This window comes from Dendropsophus ebraccatus, chromosome 12 (genome assembly GCF_027789765.1).
Source record: "Dendropsophus ebraccatus isolate aDenEbr1 chromosome 12, aDenEbr1.pat, whole genome shotgun sequence".
NCBI lineage: Eukaryota > Metazoa > Chordata > Amphibia > Anura > Hylidae > Dendropsophus > Dendropsophus ebraccatus.
In genome coordinates, this window is record NC_091465.1 from 207,693 (window position 1) to 233,877 (window position 26,185).

The 26,185-nt window shown below is 47.9% G+C and overlaps 1 protein-coding gene across 9 annotated transcripts in view; it reads right to left on the reverse strand.

Moving 5' to 3' along the window:
- PRDM2 (PR/SET domain 2) overlaps positions 1–20,784 on the reverse strand; it is a 174,907-nt gene extending 154,123 nt beyond the window's left edge. For 2 of the 9 annotated variants that reach the window (XM_069946892.1, XM_069946893.1), the window contains exons 1-3: positions 20,684–20,784; positions 11,758–11,826; positions 10,166–10,283 (exon numbers count right to left, since the gene is read on the reverse strand). In XM_069946892.1, the coding sequence (XP_069802993.1) occupies positions 10,166–10,283; positions 11,758–11,826; positions 20,684–20,713 (217 nt within the window). In that variant the 5' untranslated portion in view covers positions 20,714–20,784. Of the gene's footprint in view, positions 1–7,098; positions 7,148–10,165; positions 10,284–11,559; positions 11,637–11,757; positions 11,827–12,306; positions 12,393–15,593; positions 15,610–20,246; positions 20,268–20,318; positions 20,394–20,683 lie in introns of those variants that run through there. The other 7 variants (XM_069946895.1, XM_069946899.1, XM_069946898.1 and 4 more) reach the window with 7 other exon arrangements.
- Positions 20,785–26,185: the final 5,401 nt, after the last annotated feature.

The window sequence follows — 26,185 nt, forward strand, 5'->3', positions numbered from 1 at the left end:
CTACCTGCTTTACATGACGTTCCTGGAGTGTCATTTTGCGGCAAGAGGTTAAAAAAAAGTGTAAATAGTACGTAGGCTCTCTAGGATTAAGTCCTATATGTCTAATGTTTGTGGAAGGCGAAATAATGGCAGAGGTAGTTAACGTTAAAATATATCACACTTTTATCTTCTTAAAAACACAATAAAAAAATTTCATAAATTCATATATCATAAACATAATCATGTAGAATAAATCATAAACAAATAATTCAGTTCATAAAAAACAAAAGAGTTTAAATCCAAATTCAAAGTTCTATGATATGATTTGCCAAAAATAGAGCGTCCGAGCAGGGCCCTTGCGCTGACTATTCTAACAATTGGGATTGTGGCTCACATAATACAGTGGGTATCCTTATGGCATTTGGACTCTCTAGCCTCTTGCCTCGAATTAGTTTGGGACCGGATGATGAAAGTTGCAATATTGCAATATAATTTCAGTGTTTCAATGGGGCTTGATTTATACGCCCTTGTCCAATTGCAGGTTACACTGTATCCAACTTATATGGCTTAGATCAATAGATCCCACTTTGTGTGCACGTATCAAAGTGGTGATCTGTTACATATGCAATATGACAACAATCACAGAGGGTGCCCCAGAACTTCATGCTATGTACACTAGTACCATACCCAAAATTCCAACAAACTATGAAGTTCTAGAATTAAAACATAACTTTTATTAATAATATTATTAAGATAAATGTGCAAAAGTGATAGTTAAAAATTGGATGGAAAAGCTTCACTATTTATTGCTATAATTAAAGAGTTGCTTATATTGATTGCTACACACTGTCCTTAATTATATGAACGTCTAGGTATCGTGGGAACCTAGTTCCTAACCACCGGCTCTTTAGACACCCTGTTACGGATATTGTATGCAATTGCTTGTTGCTGTAGCGATAATTTTACTGTAATAGTGGGATTGTCGATGTAATGCTAGCAGGAATAATGTGCTGAATAAATATACAAACACTAGGATTGGTAATAGGTACCCGTGCGGTACTAGGATCTGGTGATAAATAACCGTATAGTGCTATGGACAGCGATCCAGGGATTATCCCCTTTAGATATCGCTGTACTGCACAGAAGGTGAACACCAGATTAGTGACCGTATAGTGCTATAGACAGCGATCTAGGGATTATCCCCTTTGGATATCGCTGTACTGCACAGAGGGTAAGTACCAAATTAGTATCACTAGTTATTGCGCTTAGATAGTAGTAATATTGCTAGCAGATGCGTAAATCCCAGAAAGCAGTTATATTGGGAGATTGTCATATCCAGCATACACTTGGATGCGTGTTCGCTATGGTGTACAGACTATTGCTGAAAACTAGTATCAATAGCAGGTAGTAATGTTGTTGTAATCAGACACAATAGCGTTTATCGGTCCTGCTCGGCACAGCGGCCGCCTGTGCCGGGACCTATATGAACGCTAACTTAATCTACAAATATTAATAGTATAGAAGCTATTCCATCATATTAAAACCTATTACAAAACCCACCACCACCCCCCCAACGTTTCACCACTAAGTGTGGCTTTATCAAGGGGACCCAGACTATAGTGACGTGCCCGCGATTTGCGGTATCTTTTAAAGGGGTTGGAGTATTCAAAACCACCCACTTATTCAAAACAGGCCAATGAATAGATGAATATGCTAATAGGCCAATCAGGTGACCAAGGGGAGGTATTACCTTAGCGCATGGCAATTAACTTAGAAGACTCAAAAGGAAAGTGCTTCTAATGCGCATGACAAGAGACTTAGAGGATAATAGGAAGATGTGGTTCCCTTGCGCATGACATTGAACTTAGAAAATAGCAAGAAGATACGTCTCCTTTGCGCATGACATAGAACTTAGACGATATTGAGTGAAAAAAAACCCTGTGCGCATGACAAAGGACTTAGAGGATCGTGGAGAAATGTCGCTCCATTGTACATGGCCCGGGATTTGTCTAGGATTCACACCCTATTGGAAAGAATATGACGCTGTCGCGGATGTCAGGGAGATTAGAAGTTTTTATCTCTGATATCAATAATATAGGTATGAGGATCCAAGCTCTCTTCTAGTCATGGCATAGTCTAAGGGCACATAGGTCGTACCTTATATATATATATTTAAGGCTAGTATCAATAGCCATGCCATTACACATTATATATATTATTATCAGGTCTTTAACTTTTTGATTTATTAACAGGTACCTACGTGTCTATTTGTTGGATATGATCCAAGAAAAAACGAGTTTTAACCCCTTAGTGACCGCCGATACGGCTTTTTACGGCGGTCACTAAGGGTCCTTATTCTGCTGCCATCAGCTTTTTACGGCGATGGCAGAGAATAAGGCTGCGGGGCCGGGACGGCCCCCACCCCATCCCCCCGGCTACCGGAGGTAGCTGAGGGGTTGGGGCAGTGTGTGGGGTCCGTCCCGGCCCCCCCCCCCCCTAACCGACGATCGCCGCTATTAACGTTATAGCGGCGGCCGTCGGTAAAGGGGATTACCGGTGCTGCCGCCGTCTTTCATCTCCCCCCGCCGTGAATCTACGGCGGGGGGAGATGAAATAAGTGTCCCCCAGACCCCAGATCAGCCCCCCCTAGTAGGGCGATCACTAACCCCCCTCCCCCGGCGGCCATCATTTCCAAGATGGCCTCTGCCATCGCTGTGAACTGACTAATGTCGGTTCACAGCGATGGAAAAGTTAAAATGAATGAAAGCCCCATGCTCTCCGCCACCGGAGGTAGCGGAGAGCATGGGGCAGTCATCGGGGACCCCCCTGTTGGGTCCCGTTACAAGCGATCAGCGGTATATACGATATACCGCTGATCGCTTGTACCATGTGCTCCTGGCACTTTTTATAAAAAGTGATGTCCCCCCCACCCCCCAAGTCGCCCCCCACCCCCCCCTGTCACCCCCGTCCCCCAGTCACCCCCCCCCCTTCCCCATATACTCACCTGATCCTGGGGCTCCTTCCTCCTCGGTGTCCTGGCTGGTTATGAAGTGCGCATGCGCTTGACAACCAGCCAACTCTGAAAATTTTAAGTGACAGAGACCAATTTGGTCTCTGTCACTAAACTATGATTACTGAGATAGAAAATATCACAGTAATCATAGTAATACAGTGAAAATGAATATGTAAAGTACAAAAAGTGACAAACATACAAAAAAATAAAACACTTTTTATTATAGTAATAATTGCAGTTTACTCCCAAATTACCCCTAACCCCTCCCCAGATTACCCGTAACCACCGCACGTTGCCCGTAACCACCGCAAATTGCCAGTGACCCCCTCCCGATTGCCCGTAACCACCCCAAATTACATGTACCCACCCCAGATTACCTATAAGCACTTCAGTTTATCAGTAACAATCCCAGATTGTCTGTAACCCTTCCAGGTTGCACATAACCCCCCCAGGTTCACCGTAATCATGCCAGATTACATGTAACCCCCCCAGATTGCACGTAACCACCGCGCGCTGCCTCTGAACACGCCACGATGCCTATGACCACGCCACGTCGCCTCTGACCACGCCACGTCGCCTCTGACCACCGCACGTCGCCTCTGACCACCGCACGTCGCCTCTGACCACCGCACGTCGCCTCTGACCACCCCAAATTGCCAATGACCCCCTCCAGATTGCGGTGCCCATGCCAGATTACAGGTATCCACCCCAGATTGCCTATAAGAACTTCAGTTTATCCGTAACCACCCCACATTGCCCGTAACCACCCCACATTGCCCGTAACCACCCCAGATTGTCAGTAAGCACTGCAGGTTGCCCGTAACCACCCCAGATTATCTGTAAGCACTGCAGGTTGCCCGTAACCACCCCACGTTGCCCGTATCCACCCCAGATTGTCTGTAAGCACTGTAGGTTGCCCGTAACCACCCCACGTTTCCCGTAACCATCCCAGATTGTCTGTAAGCACAGCAGGTTGCCCGTAATCAGCCCACGTTGCCTGTAACCAGCCCACGTTGCCTGTAACCACCCCACGTTGCCGTAACCACAGCAGGTTGCCCGTGACCACCACACGTTGCCCATAACCACCCCACGTTACCTGTAACCACCCCACGTTGCCCGTAACCACCCCACGTTGCCTGTAACCACCCCACGTTGCCGTAACCACAGCAGCTTGCCCGTGACCACCCCATGTTGTCCGTAACCACCCCAGGTTGCCCATAACCACCCCTGGTTGCCCGTAACCACCCCACATTACCTGTAATCTCTTTTTTTTTATTTTATTTTAGTAACTGCGCTATTCTAATAACCATTACTAGCTGCGGTTTTGCTCCTGTAAATTGGCGCTCCTTCCCTTCTATGCCCTGCTGTGTGCCCATACAGTGGTTTATGCCCACATATGGGGTACCGTTGTACTCAGGAGAACCTGTGTTACAGATTTTGGGGTACGTTTTCTCTCCTGTTCCTCGTCAAATTGAGAAATTTCAAACTAAACCAACATATTATTGGAAAAATTCGAGTTTTTCATTTTTACTGGCCAATTTTGAATACTTTCCTCTAATACCTGTGGGGTAAAAATGGTCACCACACCCCAAGATGAATTCTTTGAGGGGTGCACTTTCCAAAATGGGGTGACTTTTCGGGGGAATCTATTCTGCTGACACTACAGGGGCTCTGCAAACGCACCTGGCGCTCAGAAACTTCTTCAGAAAAATCTGCACTGAAAATGCTAATTGGCGCTCCTTCCCTTCTGAGCCCGGCTGTGTGCCCATGCAGTGGTTTATGCCCACATATGGGGTACCGTTCTACTCAGGAGAACCTGCTTTACATATATTGGGGTGACATTTCTCTCCTGTTCCTCGTGAAATTGAGAAATTTCAAACTAAAGGAACATATTATTGGAAAAAATCGAGTTTTTCATTTTTACTGTCTAATTTTGAATACTTTCCTCAAATACCTGTGGGGTCAAAATGCTCACCACACCCCAAAATAAATTCTTTGAGGGGTGCACTTTCCAAAATGGGGTGACTTATTGGGAGATTTTACTCTGCGGACACTACAGGGGTGCTGCAAACGCACCTGTCGCTCGGAAACTTCTGCAGCAAAATCTGCATTGAAAAAGCTAATTGGCGCTCCTTCCCTTCTGAGCCCGGCTGTGTGCCCATACAGTGGTTTACGCCCACATATGGGGTACCATTGTACTCAGGAGAACCTGCGTTACAAATTTTGGGGTACTTTTTTCCTCTTGTTCCTCGTGAAATTGAGAAATTTCAAACTAAACGAACATATTATTGGAAGAATTCGAGTTTTTCATTTTTACTGTCTTCTTTTGAATACTTTCCTGTAATACCTGTGGGGTCAAAATGGTCACCACACACCAAGATGAATTCTTTGAGGGGTGCACTTTCCAAAATGGGGTGACTTATGGGGGGGTTTTCTCTCTGCTGACACTACAGGGGCACTGCAAACGCACCTGGCGCTCAAACTTCTTCAGCAAAATTTGCATTGGAAAAGCTAATTGGCGCTCCTTCCCTTCTGAGCCCTCCTGTGTGCCCATACAGTGGTTTACGCCCACATATGGGGTACCGTTGTACTCAAGAGAACCTGCATTACAAATTTTGGGGTGCTTTTTGTCTCATATTCCTTTTGAAAATGAGAAACTTTAAAGGGGTTGTCCGGCGATAAAAAATTATTCACAGAATAACACACATTACAAAGTTATACAACTTTGTAATGTATGTTATGTCTGTGAATGGCCCCGTTCCCCGTGTCCCACCACCCCCACCCGTGTACCCGGAAGTGTGGTGCGCTATACAATAGGATGCGGTAAATGTTTGTAATTGATAGTATAAACAAACTGCGTTGGTGGATATTCCACCTCTCACCAAACATCCAGTGGTCAGTAGCCGTGTAGAAGATGGATTGGTCCGGCTCTAGTGCGTATCGCTCTCCGGTCTCCGCTGTTCTCACTTGCCGGCGTGTGTAGGATCCAACAGGAGGCTATCACTGTGTCCGCATGGTGTAGAGCGTGCGCTCGTTTGAACCTTTGATAACGGTCCCTACGAGTACAGAGTGGAGGCCACGGGAGTATGTAAATATGGGCCAAAATGTCTTTATCGGTTAAGTTATCCTTTTCAGATGCGTTTCTGGAGTATGCTCACTCCTTTCCTCAGTGAAGAATGGATAACGCGTCTGAAAAGGATAACTTAACAGATAAAGACATTTTGGCCTATATTTACATACTCACGTAGCCTCCACTCTGTACTCGCAGGGACCGTTATCAAAGGTTCAAACGAGCGCGCGCTCCACACCATGGGGACACAGTGACAGCCTCCTGTTGGATCCTATACACGCCGGCAAGTGAGAACAGCTGAGACCGGAGAGCGATACCCTCCAGAGCCGGACCAATCCATCTTCTACACGGCTACTGACCACTGGATGTTTGGTGAGAGGTGGAATATCCACCAACGCAGTTTGTTTATACTATCAATTACAAACATTTACCGCATCATATTGCATATGTAACAGATAACCACTTTGATACGTGCACACAAAGTGGGATCTAGTGAACTAAGCCATATACGTTGGATACAGTGTAACCTGCAATTGGACAAGGGCGTATAAATCAAGCCCCATTGAAACACTGAAATTATATTGCAATATTGCAACTATCATCATCCGGTCCCAAACTAGTATGAGGCAAGAGGCTAGAGAGTCCAAATGCCATAAGGATACCCACTGTATTATGTGAGCCACAATCCCAATCGTTAGAATAGTCAGCGCAAGGGCCCTGCTCGGACGCTCTATTTTTGGCAAATGATATCATAGAACTTTGAATTTGGATTTAAACTCTTGTTTTTTATGAACTGAATTGTTTGTTATGATTTATTCTACATGATTATGTTTATGATATATAAATTTATGAAAATTTTTTAATTGTGTTTTTAAGAAGATAAAAGTGTGATATATTTTAACGTTAACTACCTCTGCCATTAATTTGCCTTCCACAAACATTAGACATATAGGACTTACTCCTAGAGAGCCTACGTACTATTTACACTTTGCATTATTCCTGGGCGTCAGAATAGTAGTGCACTCGGAGTACATACCTCCCAATATCCATAGTAGGGTGTAGCGAACATACATCACATATTCTTTCTAGGTTAAAAAAAGAGTGAAGTGCATCAGGCTCCATCTCTGGTCAATAATAAGAATAAATAAGTTTAATAGCATCATAGCTGCCATCTGTCACACTGGCACAGCCCTTGTTCACTGGCTCCTAAGAATCTCCTCACAGAGCTCGTGGTCCCCTTCGCTGATGAGGTTCCTCCTACCACAGGGGCAACAACTCCCTGTGCCAACTGCCTCTAAAGGGGAGCTCATTAGAATAGCTCCACCCTCCTTCTGGACCTTTCTCCTATCTGATTTAGTTACTCCCTGAGAGAGGGGGGGTGTGAATAGCTATAATAACCCATCTCCAGCATGGCTCCTTTATATAATACCCCAAAGAACAACCAATATATTAACCAATCTATATCAATGCAATATAGGGTCCATTCTCTGCTCAACCTTAGGGAGACCCCCAACTCCTGTACACGACAGAACTGCTGTACACAAAGTACACAGGGAGCGGCTGTCAGTATATACAGTGAGTACAGGGAGCGGCTGCCAGTATACACAGTGAGTACAGGGAGCTGCTGTCAGTATACACAGTGAGTACAGGGAGCTGCTGTCAGTATATACAGTGAGTACACAGGGAACTGCTGTCAGTATATACAGTGAGTACAGGGAGCGGCTGTCAGTATATACAGTGAGTACAGGGAGCGGCTGTCAGTATATACAGTGAGTACAGGGAGCGGCTGCCAGTATACACAGTGAGTACAGGGAGCTGCTGTCAGTATACACAGTGAGTACAGGGAGCTGCTGTCAGTATATACAGTGAGTACACAGGGAACTGCTGTCAGTATATACAGTGAGTACACAGGGAGCTGCTGTCAGTATATACAGTGAGTACACAGGGAGCTGCTGTCAGTATATACAGTGAGTGCACAGGGAGCTGCTGTCAGTATATACAGTGAGTGCACAGGGAGCTGCTGTCAGTATATACAGTGAGTGCACAGGGAGCTGTCAGTATATACAGTGAGTGCACAGGGAGCTGTCAGTATATACAGTGAGTGCACAGGGAGCTGCTGTCAGTATATACAGTGAGTACACAGGGAGCTGTCAGTATATACAGTGAGTGCACAGGGAGCTGCTGTCAGTATATACAGTGAGTACACAGGGAGCTGCTGTCAGTATACACAGTGAGTACAGGGAGCTGCTGTCAGTATATACAGTGAGTACACAGGGAGCTGCTGTCAGTATACACAGTGAGTACAGGGAGCTGCTGTCAGTATATACAGTGAGTACACAGGGAGCTGCTGTCAGTATATACAGTGAGTGCACAGGGAGCTGCTGTCAGTATATACAGTGAGTGCACAGGGAGCTGCTGTCAGTATATACAGTGAGTGCACAGGGAGCTGTCAGTATATACAGTGAGTGCACAGGGAGCTGCTGTCAGTATATACAGTGAGTACACAGGGAGCTGTCAGTATATACAGTGAGTGCACAGGGAGCTGCTGTCAGTATATACAGTGAGTGCACAGGGAGCTGCTGTCAGTATATACAGTGAGTGCAAAGGGAGCTGCTGTCAGTATATACAGTGAGTACACAGGGAGCTGCTGTCAGTATATACAGTGAGTACACAGGGAGCTGCTGTCTGTCATGAATGGAACTTTGGCGCAGTCCTCGGTGTGTAAGGTACGACCGAGACTGCGATTTTGGCCATAATCTTCCATTTATTCTGTGTTTTGTTTGCCTTGTTTTTGCCCTGTCTGAACTGTGTCTTATTTCTTCTGGTATGCTAATTGTTTTCCCTGCCCCACCCGTGTCTGTGCTGCTAAGTTTCCTCTGGTCATGTAACAGTTAACCTGCCTTGCCTCAGTGATTGACAGCTGGTCCCTCCAATCATTTTCTGTACTTGGTTCCTGGTCTCCTATTTTAGTTAGCTGTTTCTGCCTGTGCCTTGCCGGTTATTGACTTAGTCTCTGCCTGCTTGTGTGTTCTGGTTTCTGGTTTCTCCTGATTTCTGCCTTGTATCTTTTGACCTCACTTGCTTGCTGCATGCCCCCGACCATATTGCCTGTTATTTGACTACTCTTTTGGATCCTGATTTTGTACCTTTGCTGCCAGACTGTTGTGACCCGGATTGTTGACCATTCTTATTGTGTTTGTTTGTTTTGTCTTGTCTATTGTTTCACGTATCCAGGCCAGGGATCGCCGCTAAGTTGTCCGCTGCCATTTTAGGGCAGATTGCGGCAATTAGGTAGGGACAGTGGGTGGGGCTGAGCTCAGGGCTCACTGTCTCTGTGTGTTTGGTGTGACTGGTCCTGACACTGTCAGTATATACAGTGAGTGCACAGGGAGCTGCTGTCAGTATATAAAGTGAGTACACAGGGAGCTGCTGTCAGTATATACAGTGAGTGCACAGGGAGCTGCTGTCAGTATATACAGTGAGTACACAGGGAGCTGCTGTCAGTATATACAGTGAGTACAGGGAGCCGCTGTCAGTATATAAAGTGAGTACAGGGAGCGGCTGTCAGTATATACAGTGAGTACAGGGAGCAGCTGTCAGCATATAAAGTGAGTACACTTACTAATACTGTAAACTGAGCAATTTTTCTATTAAGTGGCCGACCCCTTCAATCTAGTACAAATGTGGAAGGACCTGTAGTAAGCACCGGCATAGCAGAGCTGAAGCTGTGCTGAGGAGTGGCTACAATTCCTCCAGGCCGATCCGCAGGACTGATCACCAATTACCAGGAAGGTTTAGATGCAGATATTACTGTACAAGCAATGGTTCACATACTTTTACCACTCACAGATACTCGATATTTGATCATTTACCTCATTAAATAAATGACCAGCTCTGTTTTTGTTTGATTTGGTTCTTTATTGAGTTTTAGGTCAAATTATACAGAAATATAGAATATTATGAAGAGTTCACAAACCTCCTCTCATAGCGGTCACACACTGGGCACCCTATGACGTTTCAGCCGACATGGCCAGCAGGCTCTCTCTATTGGGAACAACATGAATTGGAGCTCGGAGGGAAATAGGTTATTGTGATCCACTTACCCAGTCGTATTTTATCCACAGCAGAGGGAGCAAGCAAGACCTCCTCAGGGAGCCCTCTGCGGACATGTTCAGGCACTTCCGCCAATGTCTCTGCCAGCTCGGGAGGCTTCACTGCATCCTACAAGTCACAGCATCAATACAATAGAGAAAATTATCACAAAAAATCTTCTAACTACAATCCCCCAAGCCAAATGCATCATATCTGTATGATAACCCCTTGACCTCTGACCCTGGGACATTCTATAGGGACTGGCAGATACCTGGTCACCCACTGAGGTCAATCCCCAAGGGGGGGGGCGACCAAGAGAATATTAGCATGCAACTATTTTTTACACATTTATTTCCATGGTGGCCAAAAATCTGCCGGCATGTGTACAGGGTGAGAAGAAGCCCCATAAACCTGCACTGCATGTGTAGCGGCATATACTTAGAATATTGCCCGAAATCCCCACCAAATTCTCATCATATTGGTGAAAACGCTGCGTTAAACAGTTTCTGGGATAAGGCTACGGGGCTAGCCGATGGGAGAGGGCACCGCTACGGGGCTAGCCGATGGGAGAGGGCACCGCTACGGGGCTAGCCGATGGGAGAGGGCACCGCTACGGGGCTAGCCGATGGGAGAGGGCACCGCTACGGGGCTAGCCGATGGGAGAGGGCACCGCTACGGGGCTAGCCGATGGGAGAGGGCACCGCTACGGGGCTAGCCGATGGGAGAGGGCACCGCTACGGGGCTAGCCGATGGGAGAGGGCACCGCTACGGGGCTAGCCGATGGGAGAGGGCACCGCTACGGGGCTAGCCGATGGGAGAGGGCACCGCTACGGGGCTAGCCGATGGGAGAGGGCACCGCTACGGGGCTAACCGATGGGAGAGGGCACCGCTACGGGGCTAACCGATGGGAGAGGGCACCGCTACGGGGCTAACCGATGGGAGAGGGCACCGCTACGGGGCTAACCGATGGGAGAGGGCACCGCTACGGGGCTAACCGATGGGAGAGGGCACCGCTACGGGGCTAACCGATGGGAGAGGGCACCGCTACGGGGCTAGCCGATGGGAGAGGGCACCGCTACGGGGCTAACCGATGGGAGAGGGCGCCGCTACGGGGCTAGCCGATGGGAGAGGGCACCGCTACGGGGCTAGCCGATGGGAGAGGGCACCGCTACGGGGCTAGCCGATGGGAGAGGGCACCGCTACCGGGCTAACCGATGGGAGAGGGCACCGCTACGGGGCTAACCGATGGGAGAGGGCACCGCTACGGGGCTAACCGATGGGAGAGGGCACCGCTACGGGGCTAACCGATGGGAGAGGGCACCGCTACAGGGCAAGCCGATGGGAGAGGGCACCGCTAACCGATGGGATGGAAAGTGTCATTCAGGCAATTGCATCATACTGTTACCTGAGCATCGTCAGCCATTTTGTATCTGCTCGGTAAGGTGCATCATAAGGTGGTGGGGTACTGATCAGAGAACCAACCTAAGACACACACACACACTTGTGGACAACATGGCCACCATCAAGAGCCATCTGGGGAAAGGGGATAACTTAGAAATCATCTTATAGGCAGTAAAGTTTTTTGAGTGAATGGGGCACTCACCTGATTCATTGTGGGGTCTGCAAAGCTGCACATCACTGAGTCGCCACAAAGTCTCCGATCACACGTGCGCTGAAAAACAAAACCAGTGAATTATAGATTCTGTACCGATATGGGCGACGTGATGAGCGATATGTGCCGATACGGGCCACGTGATGAGCGATATGTGCCGATATGGGCCACGTGATGAGCTATATGTGCCGATACGGCCACGTGATAAGCGATATGTGCCGATACGGCCACGTGATAAGCGATATGTGCCGATACGGGCCACGTGATAAGCGATATGTGTGCCGATACGGGCCACGTGATCAGCGATATGTGTGCCGATACGGGCCACGTGATCAGCGATATGTGCCAATACGGGCCACGTGATGAGTGATATGTGCCGATACGGGCCACGTGATGAGCGATATGTACCGATACGGGCGACAGGATGAGTGATATCACCCAGAAAACGACCGGCAAAACACACAGGGAAATGCCCAGAAATAGAGAGATGAGGGACACGTGGATGACACCAGGATAATACCACCTACCTGCCATGCTTACCTACTGACATCTATAGAGATGAGGGACACGTACATGGGTTCCTGCCAAATCCACCATCACAATAAATCTAAGGTGACAACCACAGTGATATGACTACAGCCAGCACACTCACATGATATCATACATAACACAATCAGAAGTGCAGGAACACTAAGGCTATTGTAGTATCATGCCAATACCATGACAGTACCATGTAACTACAGAAACACTGATTCAGTGCAGTGACAGTACCATGTAACTACAGAAACACTGATGCAGTGCAGTGACAGTACCATGTAACTACAGAAACACTGATGCAGTGCAGTGACAGTACCATGTAACTACAGAAACACTGATGCAGTGCAGTGACAGTACCATGTAACTACAGAAACACTGATTCAGTGCAGTGACAGTACCATGTAACTACAGAAACACTGATTCAGTGCAGTGACAGTACCATGTAACTACAGAAACACTGATTCAGTGCAGTGACAGTACCATGTAACTACAGAAACACTGATTCAGTGCAGTGACAGTACCATGTAACTACAGAAACACTGATGCAGTGCAGTGACAGTACCATGTAACTACAGAAACACTGATTCAGTGCAGTGACAGTACCATGTAACTACAGAAACACTGATGCAGTGCATTGACAGTACCATGTAACTACAGAAACACTGATTCAGTGCAGTGACAGTACCATGTAACTACAGAAACACTGATGCAGTGCAGTGACAGTACCATGTAACTACAACACTGATGCAGTCTAGTGACAGTACCATGTAACTACAGAAACACTGATGCAGTCTAGTGACAGTACCATGTAATTACAGAAACACTGATGCAGTGCAGTGACAGTACCATGTAACTACAGAAACACTGATGCAGTGCAGTGACAGTACCATGTAACTACAGAAACACTGATGCAGTGCAGTGACAGTACCATGTAACTACAGAAACACTGATGCAGTGCAGTGACAGTACCATGTAACTACAGAAACACTGATGCAGTGCAGTGACAGTACCATGTAACTACAGAAGCACTGATGCAGTGCAGTGACAGTACCATGTAACTACAGAAGCACTGATGCACTGCAGTAACAGTACCATGTAACTACAGAAACACTGATGCAGTGCAGTGACAGTACCATGTAACTACAGAAACCCTGGACTATGGGCCGGCGTATTCCGCTACCCACCGAAAGAAGGGACATGTTACTTCTTTTGGCGGATAGCGGAATACGCCGGCCCATAGAATGGTGTCTATGGAGCCGGCGGAAAGGCGCGCGGACAGCCGATGGAATTTCGCAGGCTTTATCCGTGAGAATTCCGTAGTGTGAACCCACCCTATGATCAGAATCCCCCTTTATCCTGATCCCTACAGCTATATACTATATAAGGGGGAGGGCAATACTATGTTAAAGGGAACCGCTGATATGGTTCCCAGGAGCGCTGTATAAAGCTCCAGCAGCAGCCATGGCATGTACCGGCCACGGCTGCTGGAGAAGCTTTATACCCGAGGAAAATGTCAGCCACAGGGGGAATAAAACGCATTTCCCCTGGTATAAAGCTTCTTCAGCGGCCGGTACATGCCATGGCTGCTGCAGGAGCTTTATACAGCGCTCCTGGGAAACAAATCAACCCAATCAGGCTGATTGGTTCCCTTTAACCATTTGAGGACCAGGCCCAAAATGACCCAGTGGACCGCGCAAATTTTGATCTTAGTGTTTCCGTTTTTCCCTCCTCCCCTTCTAAGAGCTCTAGCACTTTCAGTTTTTTATCTACAAGGCCATGTAAGGGCTTATTTGTTACAGGAATAGTTGTACTGTGTAATGGCGTCATTCATTTTACCATAACATGTATGATGGAACCCCACATATATTATTTATGAAGATATAAATTGGTGAAATCGCAAAAAAGAATGCAATATGGTAACGTTTGGGGGGTTCCTGTGTCTACGTAATGCACTATATGGTAACAGCGACATGATACAATTATTCTATAGGTCAGCCCGAACACAACCATATGCAGGTTACACAGATTCTCTAATGTTATATATATTTTTTAAATGAAATCCTTTTTTTTGGCAATTAATTATAAATAATTCACCTACGGGGCTGTATGGGGTGTCATTTTTTCCGCCATGATCTCTAGTTTTTATTAATACCATATTTGTGAAGATCAGACGTTTTGATCACTTTTTATTAATTTTTTTATATATATAATGTAACATAAAATCGGTAATCCGCGCACTTTTTTCCCTCTTTTCGTGTACGCCGTTTACCATTCGCAATGACGCTTGTTATATTTTAATAGATCGGACAATTACGCACGCTACGGTATATTATATGTTTATCTATTTATTTATTTTTATATGTTTTATTAATATAATGGGAAAGGGGGGTGATTTCAACTTTTATTGGGGGAGGGGTTTTGGGGTAGTGTGTTAGTGTTTTTAACTTTTTTTTTTTTACACATTTGAAGTCCCTTTGGGGGACTTGTACATACATTAGTCTGATTTCTACACTGATGAATGCTATGCCATAGGCATAGCATTGATCAGTGTTATCGGCGATCTGCTCATTGAGCCTGCCTGTGCAGGCTTAGAGTAGGAGATCGCCGATCGGACCGCATGGAGGCAGGTGAGAGACCTCCTGCAGTCCGTTTTACCGATCGGGACCCCCGCAGGTCCCGATCGGTAAGTGACAGGGGACTCCCCCTGTCACTTACACTTAATGCACTTACACTTAATGCAATCGCTGCAGCGTGTCATTACCGGTGAGGTCCCGGCTGCTCACTGCAGCCGGCCCCCACCTGCTATGAAGCGCGCTCCGCTCCGGAGCACGCTTCATAGCGGGAGAAACACCCAGGGCGTACAGTTACGCCCTAGGTCGTCTGGGGACAGACTTCCATGGCGTAACTATACGCCCTGGGTCGTCTAGGGGTTAAAGCATAACTGTCATGTTTTTTTTTATTGCAGAAATCAGTAGTATAAGCGATTTTAAGAAACTCTGTAATAGGTTTCATCAGCCAAAAAAGCCTCCTTCTGTACTCAAGAAGCAATCTCCCAGCCTCCCCCCCTGACTCCTTATCTGTGCATTATCAGGCAAACACGTCTTCATTACAGAGAAGCAGGTGAAGACGGGCTCTGCTCTCTCCATTGTAAGCCTATGAAGGGGGGAGGGGCTGAGATAGATGAGGGAGCAGGAAGAGGTGACATGAAGGTCAGCTGTTTGTAGACTCTCTGGGCACCTAAACCGCTAAATGCAGGTGTCAGAAAGGTCAGTGCTTATCTATGAACTTACTGAGAGAAGACTGCAGGGTGTTGTGCTTTGCAGAAATCCTCCGTGCTCAGTCACTCCTAACAGCCCCTCCCCTCTCCATAGCCACATAATGGAGACAGAAATCCTGCTTCATCTGATGTGAGGGGGGAGGCTGGGAGATTGCTTTTTCACTACAGAAGGAAACTCTATTAGTACATAAAACCTATTACAGAATTTCTTAAAATCGCTTGTACTGTTGATATTAAATGTTTTCAGAAAAATGGCCCTGAAATGAGTTACACTTTGAGGCTGGGTTCACACTACGTATATTTCAGTCAGTATTGTGGTCCTCATATTGCAACCAAAACCAGGAGTGGATTGAAAACACAGAAAGGATCTGTTCACACAATGTTGAAATTGAGTGGATGGCCGCCATTTAATGGCAAATATTTGCTGTTATTTTAAAACAACGGCTGTTATATTGAAATAATGGCAGTTACTTACTGTTATATGGCGGCCATCCACTCAATTTCACCATTGTGTGAACAGAGCCTTTCTGTGTTTTTTTTTTTTTTAATATATTTTTATTAGCACTCCGCCAAAACAGTGAAAACCATATTGGCGTCGCAGCGCCCATTTTTTGTTTTATCGTAGAAACAGTATGAGTAAAAAATAACCGGACAGGTTCGAATATCTAAAGCCAATGCAAACAGTAATTAAACAAGTAAAAGCATCACAACAGAAATTCGCTGGAACAAAGATTGTCAGGTATATATCAGAGCACAAACTCTAGATTTAGTCCTAAAGGCCTTAAAGACCCTAAAGAGTGGGGCAGTTCTAAATGTGCCCTACTGTTCAGGGACTGGGCTACCAGTAACATCTGTGTCACCCCCAAGGTGCCAACAGTGCCTGGCAGAGAGAAAAGGAGAAGAAAGAGAAAGAGAAAAGAAGAGGAAAGGGAGAAAATAATAATAAATAATAATAAAAAAACACTACACCACACACATCAATACAATGCACCCCGGGAAGGGAAGGGAGGGAAGCAGGGAAGAGCTCAACAAGGGTCACAGAAAGGGTCTCATGGAATGCTATCCTGCCAAGGTCGACCTCACACTATAAGCCACCTCAACCAGGTCCCAATGCATCTTTAAGGTCTTCCGTCAGGTACCAGGTGGAAAACCTGTAGGGATATACAAAAGAGTGGACTTGCTCTCTCGTAAAATGCGTCAGAAGAAACGTCCTCCATTTAAGGAAAAACTGCTTCGCGTGTTTCTCAGTATTACGTTCCGCTTCCAAGCGGTCCGCTGCCAAAAAGGCCTTCAGATCTTCAACCACCATAGATAGCGTGGGTGGGGAGGAATTGAGCCACTCCCAAAGCAGTATCCTTTTGGCTATCAGTAGTACACCATGAACCAAGGGCGGCACCCGCTTCATCCCAGAGGCATCAACAATTGTAGAGTCGATGGACTGGAAAACCAAGGGGAGGGGATCGTCAGGGAGTGTCAGTTTCCAATGTCTGGCTATAAACAGAATAACCTCCTTCCAGAAGGACTGGGACAGAGAGCAGGACCATATACCGTGCCAGAAATCCGTGGCCGGGGTCCGGCACTTAGGACAGTGCAGGATTCGGTTCGGGTACAGAGGTGAAGCCGGTAGGTTGAAACCAAAGTAAGCGCTATGCATCACCTTAAAAAAGGTTTCCCTCCAGACTTCGCTTTCTGTGTTTTTAATCCACTCCTGGTTTTGGTTGCAATATGAGGACCACAATACTGACTGAAATATACGTAGTGTGAACCCAGCCTAAGTCTTATGCCAAGTTTACACAGAACGATTATCTGCCAAAGATTTGAAGCCAAATGCCCCTATTCCATAGGTCGTCTAGAGGAGCAAACAAGCGTTCTCAGTGCTCGTTTCCCGCTCGCTGCCGCCGCTATTCAACGCGGCAGCAGCGAGCGGGTGAGTGTGGGAGGGGCGGCGGGGAGCTGCGGGAGGGGCTGCCCGGGTGATCGCTGATCGCCCGGGCAACCCATAGGATAAAGCAGCATCTGCTGCCTCCTATTCAATGGACCCGCCGCAGCAGATCGCTGCTGTATCAGCACGATGTCGGCTGATCGTTGCACTCTATTCCACGGGACGATTATCGTCCATAGCAGCCGATATCCGCCGAATACGGCCAATATTCGTTCGTGGAATAGGGCCTAAAGTCAGGAACGGACTATAAACAAAGATCAGGACAAAAAGGTTGTCCGGCGAAAAAAAATTATTCACAGAATAACACACATTACAAAGTTATACAACTTTGTAATGTATGTTATGTCTGTGAATGGCCCCCTTCCCCGTGTCCCACCACCCCCACCCGTGTACCCGGAAGTGTGGTGCGCTATACATTACCTGTCGCGTGCCGACCACGGTCTCCGATCGTCAGCAGTGACGTCTTCTTCGGGAGCTTGGCGGATCTTCCCGAGTGCCGGCCGCCCTCTGCAGCGTCATCCGAAGCTCAGCCGCGATTGGCTGAGCATAACTGTGCTCAGCCAATCGCGGCTGAGCAGCTGATGACGTGGCCGCGTCATCAGCCGCTCAGCCGCGATTGGCTGAGCACAGTTATGCTCAGCCAATCGCGGCTGAGCTTCGGATGACGCTGCAGAGGGTGGCCGGCACTCGGGAAGATCCGCCAAGCTCCCGAAGAAGACGTCACTGCTGACGTTCGGAGACCGTGGACGACACGACATGCGGTGAGTATAATGCACCACACTTCCGGGTCTAGCGTGGGTGGGGGGAAACACGGGGAAGGGGGCCATTCACAGACATAACATACATTACAAAGTTGTATAACTTTGTAATGTGTGTTATTCTGTGAATAATTTTTTTTCGCCGGACAACCCCTTTAAATCTTTGGCAAATAATCTGTGTAAACGCACCATTAAGAAAGTCAGAGCTCTGACCCCTGAATCTCACTCCTCTCCTCACAGTCCGGTACACACGCTGCGGTTCTCTCCTCACAGTCCGGTACGCACACACGCGGCGTCTCTCTCTCTCCTCACAGTCTGGTACACGCTGCGGTTCTCTCCTCACAGTCCGGTACGCACGTGGCGGCTCTCTCTCTCTCCTCACAGTCCGGTACACGCGGCAGCTCTCTCTCTCCTCACAGTCCGGTACACGCGGCAGCGGCGTGTCTCTCTCTCCTCACAGTTCGGTACACGCGGCGGCGCGCTCTGTCTCCTCACAGTCCGCTACACGCGGCGGCGCGCTCTCTCCTCACAGTCCGGTACATGCACGGCGGCACTCTCTCTCTCTCCTCACAGTTCGGTACACACGGCGTCTCTCTCCCCTCACAGTTCGGTACACGCGGCGGCTCTCGCCTCACAGTCCGGTACACGCGCGGCAGCGCTCTCTCCTCACAGTCCGGTGCGCGCGGCAGTATCTGTCTCTGTGTGTGTGTGTGTGTGTGTCTGTCTCTCTCTCCCCACAGTCCGATACACGCTGCGGCTCTCTCTCCTCTCACAGTCCGGTACACACGCTGCGGTTCTCTCCTCACAGTTCGGTACACGCGGTGGCGCTCTCTCTCTCTCTCTCCTCACAGTCCGATACACGCTGCGGTTCTCTCCTCACAATCCGGTACACGCGGCGGCGCGCTCTCTCCTCACAGTTCGGTACACGCTGCGGCTCTCTCTCCTCACAGTTCGGTACACGCTGCGGCTCTCTCTCCTCACAGTTCGGTACACGCTGCGGCTCTCTCTCCTCACAGTTCGGTACACGCTGCGGCTCTCTCTCCTCACAGTTCGGTACACGCTGCGGCTCTCTCTCCTCACAGTTCGGTACACGCTGCGGCTCTCTCTCCTCACAGTTCGGTACACACGCTGCGGCTCTCTCTCCTCACAGTTCGGTACACACGCGGCGGCTCTCTCTCCTCACAGTTCGGTACACACGCGGCGGCTCTCTCTCTCTCCTCACAGTTCGGTACACACGCGGCGGCTCTCTCTCTCTCCTCACAGTTCGGTACACACGCGGCGGCTCTCTCTCTCTCCTCACAGTCCGGTACACACGCGGCGGTTCTCTCCTCACAGTCCGGTACACACGCTGCGGCTCTCTCTCTCCTCACAGTTCGGTACACGCGGCGCGCTCTCTCCTCACAGTTAGGTACACACGCGGCGGTTCTCTCCTCACAGTCCGGTACACACGCGGCGGCTCTCTCTCTCCTCACAGTCCGGTACACACGCGGCGGCTCTCTCTCTCCTCACAGTCCGGTACACACGCGGCGGCTCTCTCTCTCCTCACAGTCCGGTACACGCGGCGGCTCTCTCTCTCCTCACAGTTCGGTACACGCGGCGGCTCTCTCTCTCCTCACAGTTCAGTACACGCGGCGGCTCTCTCTCCTCACAGTTCGGTACACGCTGCGGCTCTCTCTCTCCTCACAGTTCGGTACACGCGGCGGCTCTCTCTCCTCTCACAGTCCGGTACACGCACGGCGGCACTCTCTCTCCTCACAGTCCGGTACACGCACGGCGGCTCTCTCTCTCCTCACAGTTAGGTACACGCTGCGGTTCTCTCCTCACAGTTCGGTACACGCTGCGGCTCTCTCTCTCCTCACAGTTCGGTACACACGCGGCGGCTCTCTCTCCTCACAGTTCGGTACACGCTGCGGCTCTCTCTCCTCTCACAGTCCGGTACACACGCGGCGGCGCGCTCTCTCCTCACAGTTAGGTACACGCGGCGGCGCGCTCTCTCCTCACAGTCCGGTACACACGCTGCGGCTCTCTCTCTCCTCACAGTTAGGTACACGCGGCGGCGCGCTCTCTCCTCACAGTTAGGTACACGCGGCGGCGCGCTCTCTCCTCACAGTTAGGTACACGCGGCGGCGCGCTCTCTCCTCACAGTTCGGTACACGCGGCGGCGCGCGCTCTCTCCTCACAGTTCGGTACACGCGGCGGCGCGCGCTCTCTCCTCACAGTTCGGTACACGCGGCGGCGCGCGCTCTCTCCTCACAGTTAGGTACACACGCTGCGGCTCACACCTCCACGGCTCTGCAGCTGCATCAGGCGAATCGGGTGACAACTTTCCCGGGTCTCTGTGTCGCTCTACCCCCTCAGGGTCCCCATCACCGGGGTGAGCAGAGCAGTGTCCCGCTCACTCACCTGTCCCGCCTCCGGTCCCCGGTCGCCCATACGGTCCCTCCATGTACCAGCTGAGCCCGATCACCGCTGATCCTATTCTCCTCACACACACAGGCCGCTCCCAGCATGCTCAGCTTCAGCACCAGCTGCGGCTCATCTTAAAGGAGCCGCGTCTATTTATTGTAAAGAGAGGAAGGCGGCAGCGGTGTGTGATGGGATGTATGACTGGATGTATGATGAGTGTGAGTGTGTGTGTGTGTGTGTGTGTGTGTGTGTGTGTGTGTGTGTGTGTGTGTGTGTGTGGTGGGATGTATAATGAGATGTATGATGTGTATGGTGGGATGTATGATGAGATGTATGATGTATAACGAGATGTATGATGTGTGTGGTGAGATGTATGGTGGGATGTATGATGGGATGTGTGGTGGGATGTATGATGTGTGATGGGATGTATGATGTGTGTGGGGATGTATGATGGGATGTATGATGTGTGTGGGGATGTATGATGGGATGTGTGGTGGGATGTATGATGTGTGTGGGGATGTATGATGGGATGTGTGTGGGGATGTATGATGGGATGTGTGATGGGATGTATGATGTGTGATGGGATGTATGATGTGTGTGATGGGATGTATGATGTGTGTGATGGGATGTATGATGTGTGTGGGGATGTATGATGGGATGTGTGGTGGGATGTATGATGGGATGTATGATGTGTATGGTGGGATGTATGATGGGATGTGTGGTGGGATGTATGATGTGTCTGATGGGATGTATGATGTGTGTGGGGATGTATGATGTGTGTGGTGAGATGTATGGTGGGATGTATGATGGGATGTGTGGTGGGATGTATGATGTGTCTGATGGGATGTATGATGTGTGTGGGGATGTATGATGGGATGTATGATGTGTGTGGGGATGTATGATGGGATGTGTGGTGGGATGTATGATGTGTCTGATGGGATGTATGACTGGATGTATGATGTGTGTGTGTGGTGGGATGTATGATGTGTCTGATGGGATGTATGATGTGTGTGGGGATGTATGATGTGTGTGGTGAGATGTGAGATGTGTGTGGGGATGTATGATGGGATGTATGATGTGTGTGGGGATGTATGATGGGATTTATGATGTGTTATGGGATGTATGATGTGTGTGATGGGATGTATGATGGGATGTATGATGTGTTTGGGGATGTATGATGGGATGTATGATGTGTGTGGGGATGTATGATGCGATGTATGATGTGTGATGGGATGTATGATGTGTGGGGATGTATGATGTGTGTGGGGATGTATGATGGGTGTGTGGTGGGATGGGATGTATGATGTGTGTGGGGATGTATGATGTGTCTGATGGGATGTATGATGTGTGTGGGGATGTATGATGTGTCTGATGGGATGTATGATGTGTGTGGGGATGTATGATGGGATTTATGATGTGTTATGGGATGTATGATGTGTGTGATGGGATGTATGATGTGTCTGATGGGATGTATGATGTGTGTGGGGATGTATGATGGGATGTATGATGTGTGTGGGGATGTATGATGGGATGTATGATGTGTTTGGGGATGTATGATGTGTGTGGGGATGTATGATGGGATGTATGATGTGTGTGGGGATGTATGATGTGTGTGGTGAGATGTGAGATGTGTGTGGGGATGTATGATGGGATGTATGATGTGTGTGGGGATGTATGATGGGATTTATGATGTGTTATGGGATGTATGATGTGTGTGATGGGATGTATGATGGGATGTATGATGTGTTTGGGGATGTATGATGGGATGTATGATGTGTGTGGGGATGTATGATGCGATGTATGATGTGTGATGGGATGTATGATGTGTGGGGATGTATGATGTGTGTGGGGATGTATGATGGGTGTGTGGTGGGATGGGATGTATGATGTGTGTGGGGATGTATGATGTGTCTGATGGGATGTATGATGTGTGTGGGGATGTATGATGTGTCTGATGGGATGTATGATGTGTGTGGGGATGTATGATGGGATTTATGATGTGTTATGGGATGTATGATGTGTGTGATGGGATGTATGATGTGTCTGATGGGATGTATGATGTGTGTGGGGATGTATGATGGGATGTATGATGTGTGTGGGGATGTATGATGGGATGTATGATGTGTTTGGGGATGTATGATGTGTGTGGGGATGTATGATGGGATGTATGATGTGTTTGGGGATGTATGATGGGATGTATGATGTGTTTGGGGATGTATGATGGAATGTATGATGTGTGTGATGGGATGTATGATGTGTGATGGGATGTATGATGTGTGTGATGGGATGTATGATGTGTGTGATGGGATGTATGATGGGATGTATGATGTGTGTGGGGATGTATGATGTGTGTGATGGGATGTATGATGTGTGTGGGGATGTATGATGGGATGTATGATGTGTGTGATGGGATGTATGATGTGTGTGTGTGGGGATGTATGATGGGATGGATGATGTGTGTGTGGGGATGTATGATGGGATGTATGATGTGTGTGATGGGATGTATGATGTGTGTGAGGATGTATGATGGGATGTATGATGTGTGTGGGGATGTATGATGGGTGTGGGGATGTATGATGGGTGTGATGGGATGTATGATGGGATGTATGATGTGTGTGGGGATGTATTATGTGTGTGATGGGATGTATGATGTGTGTGATGGGATGTATGATGGGTGTGGGGATGTATGATGTGTTTGGGGATGTATGATGGGATGTATGATGTGTGGGGATGTATGATGTGTGTGGGGATGTATGATGGGATGTATGATGTGTGTGGGGATGTATGATGGGTGTGGGGATGTATGATGGGTGTGATGGGATGTATGATGGGATGTATGATGTGTGTGGGGATGTATGATGGGATGTGTGGTGGGATGTATGATGTGTCTGATGGGATGTATGACTGGATGTATGATGTGTGTGTGTGGTGGGATGTATGATGAGATGTATGATGTGTGTGGTGAGATGTGAGATGTGTGTGGGGATGTATGATGGGATGTATGATAAGTGTGGGGATGTATGATGGGATTTATGATGTGTTATGGGATGTATGATGTGTGTGATGGGATGTATGATGTGTTTGGGGATGTATGATGGGATGTATGATGTGTGTGGGGATGTATGATGCGATGTATGATGTATGTGGGGATGTATGATGTGTGATGGGATGTATGATGTGTGTGGGGATGTATGATGTGTGTGGGGATGTATGATGGGTGTGTGGTGGGATGTATGATGTGTGATGGGATGTATGATGTGTGTGGGGATGTATGATGTGTCTGATGGGATGTATGATGTGTGTGGGGATGTATGATGTGTCTGATGGGATGTATGATGTGTGTGGGGATGTATGATGGGATGTATGATGTGTGTGGGGATGTATGATGGGATTTATGATGTGTTATGGGATGTATGATGTGTGTGATGGGATGTATGATGTGTCTGATGGGATGTATGATGTGTGTGGGGATGTATGATGGGATGTATGATGTGTGTGGGGATGTATGATGGGATGTATGATGTGTTTGGGGATGTATGATGTGTGTGGGGATGTATGATGGGATGTATGATGTGTTTGGGGATGTATGATGGGATGTATGATGTGTGTGGGGATGTATGATGTGTTTGGGGATGTATGATGGGATGTATGATGTGTTTGGGGATGTATGATGGGATGTATGATGTGTTTGGGGATGTATGATGGGATGTATGATGTGTGTGATGGGATGTATGATGTGTGATGGGATGTATGATGTGTGTGATGGGATGTATGATGTGTGTGATGGGATGTATGATGTGTGTGATGGGATGTATGATGTGTGTGGGGATGTATGATGTGTGTGATGGGATGTATGATGTGTGTGGGGATGTATGATGTGTGTGATGGGATGTATGATGGGATGTATGATGTGTGTGGGGATGTATGATGTGTGTGATGGGATGTATGATGTGTGTGGGGATGTATGATGTGTGTGTGGGGATGTATGATGGGATGTATGATGTGTGTGATGGGATGTATGATGTGTGTGGGGATGTATGATGTGTGTGGGGATGTATGATGGGTGTGATGGGATGTATGATGGGATGTATGATGTGTGTGGGGATGTATTATGTGTGTGATGGGATGTATGATGTGTGTGATGGGATGTATGATGTGTGTGGGGATGTATGATGTGTCTGATGGGATGTATGATGGGATGTATGATGTGTGTGGGGATGTATGATGTGTTTGGGGATGTATGATGGGATGTATGATGTGTGTGGGGATGTATGATGTGTCTGATGGGATGTATGATGTGTGTGGGGATGTATGATGTGTCTGATGGGATGTATGATGTGTGTGGGGATGTATGATGGGATGTATGATGTGTGTGGGGATGTATGATGGGATTTATGATGTGTTATGGGATGTATGATGTGTCTGATGGGATGTATGATGTGTGTGGGGATGTATGATGGGATGTATGATGTGTGTGGGGATGTATGATGGGATGTATGATGTGTTTGGGGATGTATGATGTGTGTGGGGATGTATGATGGGATGTATGATGTGTTTGGGGATGTATGATGGGATGTATGATGTGTGTGATGGGATGTATGATGTGTGATGGGATGTATGATGTGTGTGATGGGATGTATGATGTGTGTGATGGGATGTATGATGTGTGTGATGGGATGTATGATGTGTGTGATGGGATGTATGATGGGATGTATGATGTGTGTGGGGATGTATGATGTGTGTGATGGGATGTATGATGTGTGTGGGGATGTATGATGGGATGTATGATGTGTGTGGGGATGTATGATGTGTGTGATGGGATGTATGATGTGTGTGGGGATGTATGATGGGATGTATGATGTGTGTGGGGATGTATTATGTGTGTGATGGGATGTATGATGTGTGTGGGGATGTATGATGGGATGTATGATGTGTGTGTGATGGGATGTATGATGTGTGTGTGGGGATGTATGATGGGATGTATGATGTGTGTGATGGGATGTATGATGTGTGTGGGGATGTATGATGGGATGTATGATGGGTGTGGGGATGTATGATGGGTGTGGGGATGTATGATGGGTGTGATGGGATGTATGATGTGTGTGATGGGATGTATGATGTGTGTGGGGATGTATGATGTGTGTGGGGATGTATGATGTGTGTGGGGATGTATGATGTGTGTGGGGATGTATGATGGGTGTGGGGATGTATGATGTGTTTGGGGATGTATGATGGGATGTATGATGTGTGATGGGATGTATGATGTGTGTGATGGGATGTATGATGTGTGTGGGGATGTATGATGGGATGTATGATGGGATGTATAATGTGTGTGATGGGATGTATGATGGGATGTATGATGTGTGTGGGGATGTATGATGTGTGTGGGGATGTATAATGGGTGTGGGGATGTATGATGTGTGTGGGGATGTATGATGTGTGTGGGGATGTATGATGGGATGTATGATGTATGTGGGGATGTATGATGTGTGTGATGGG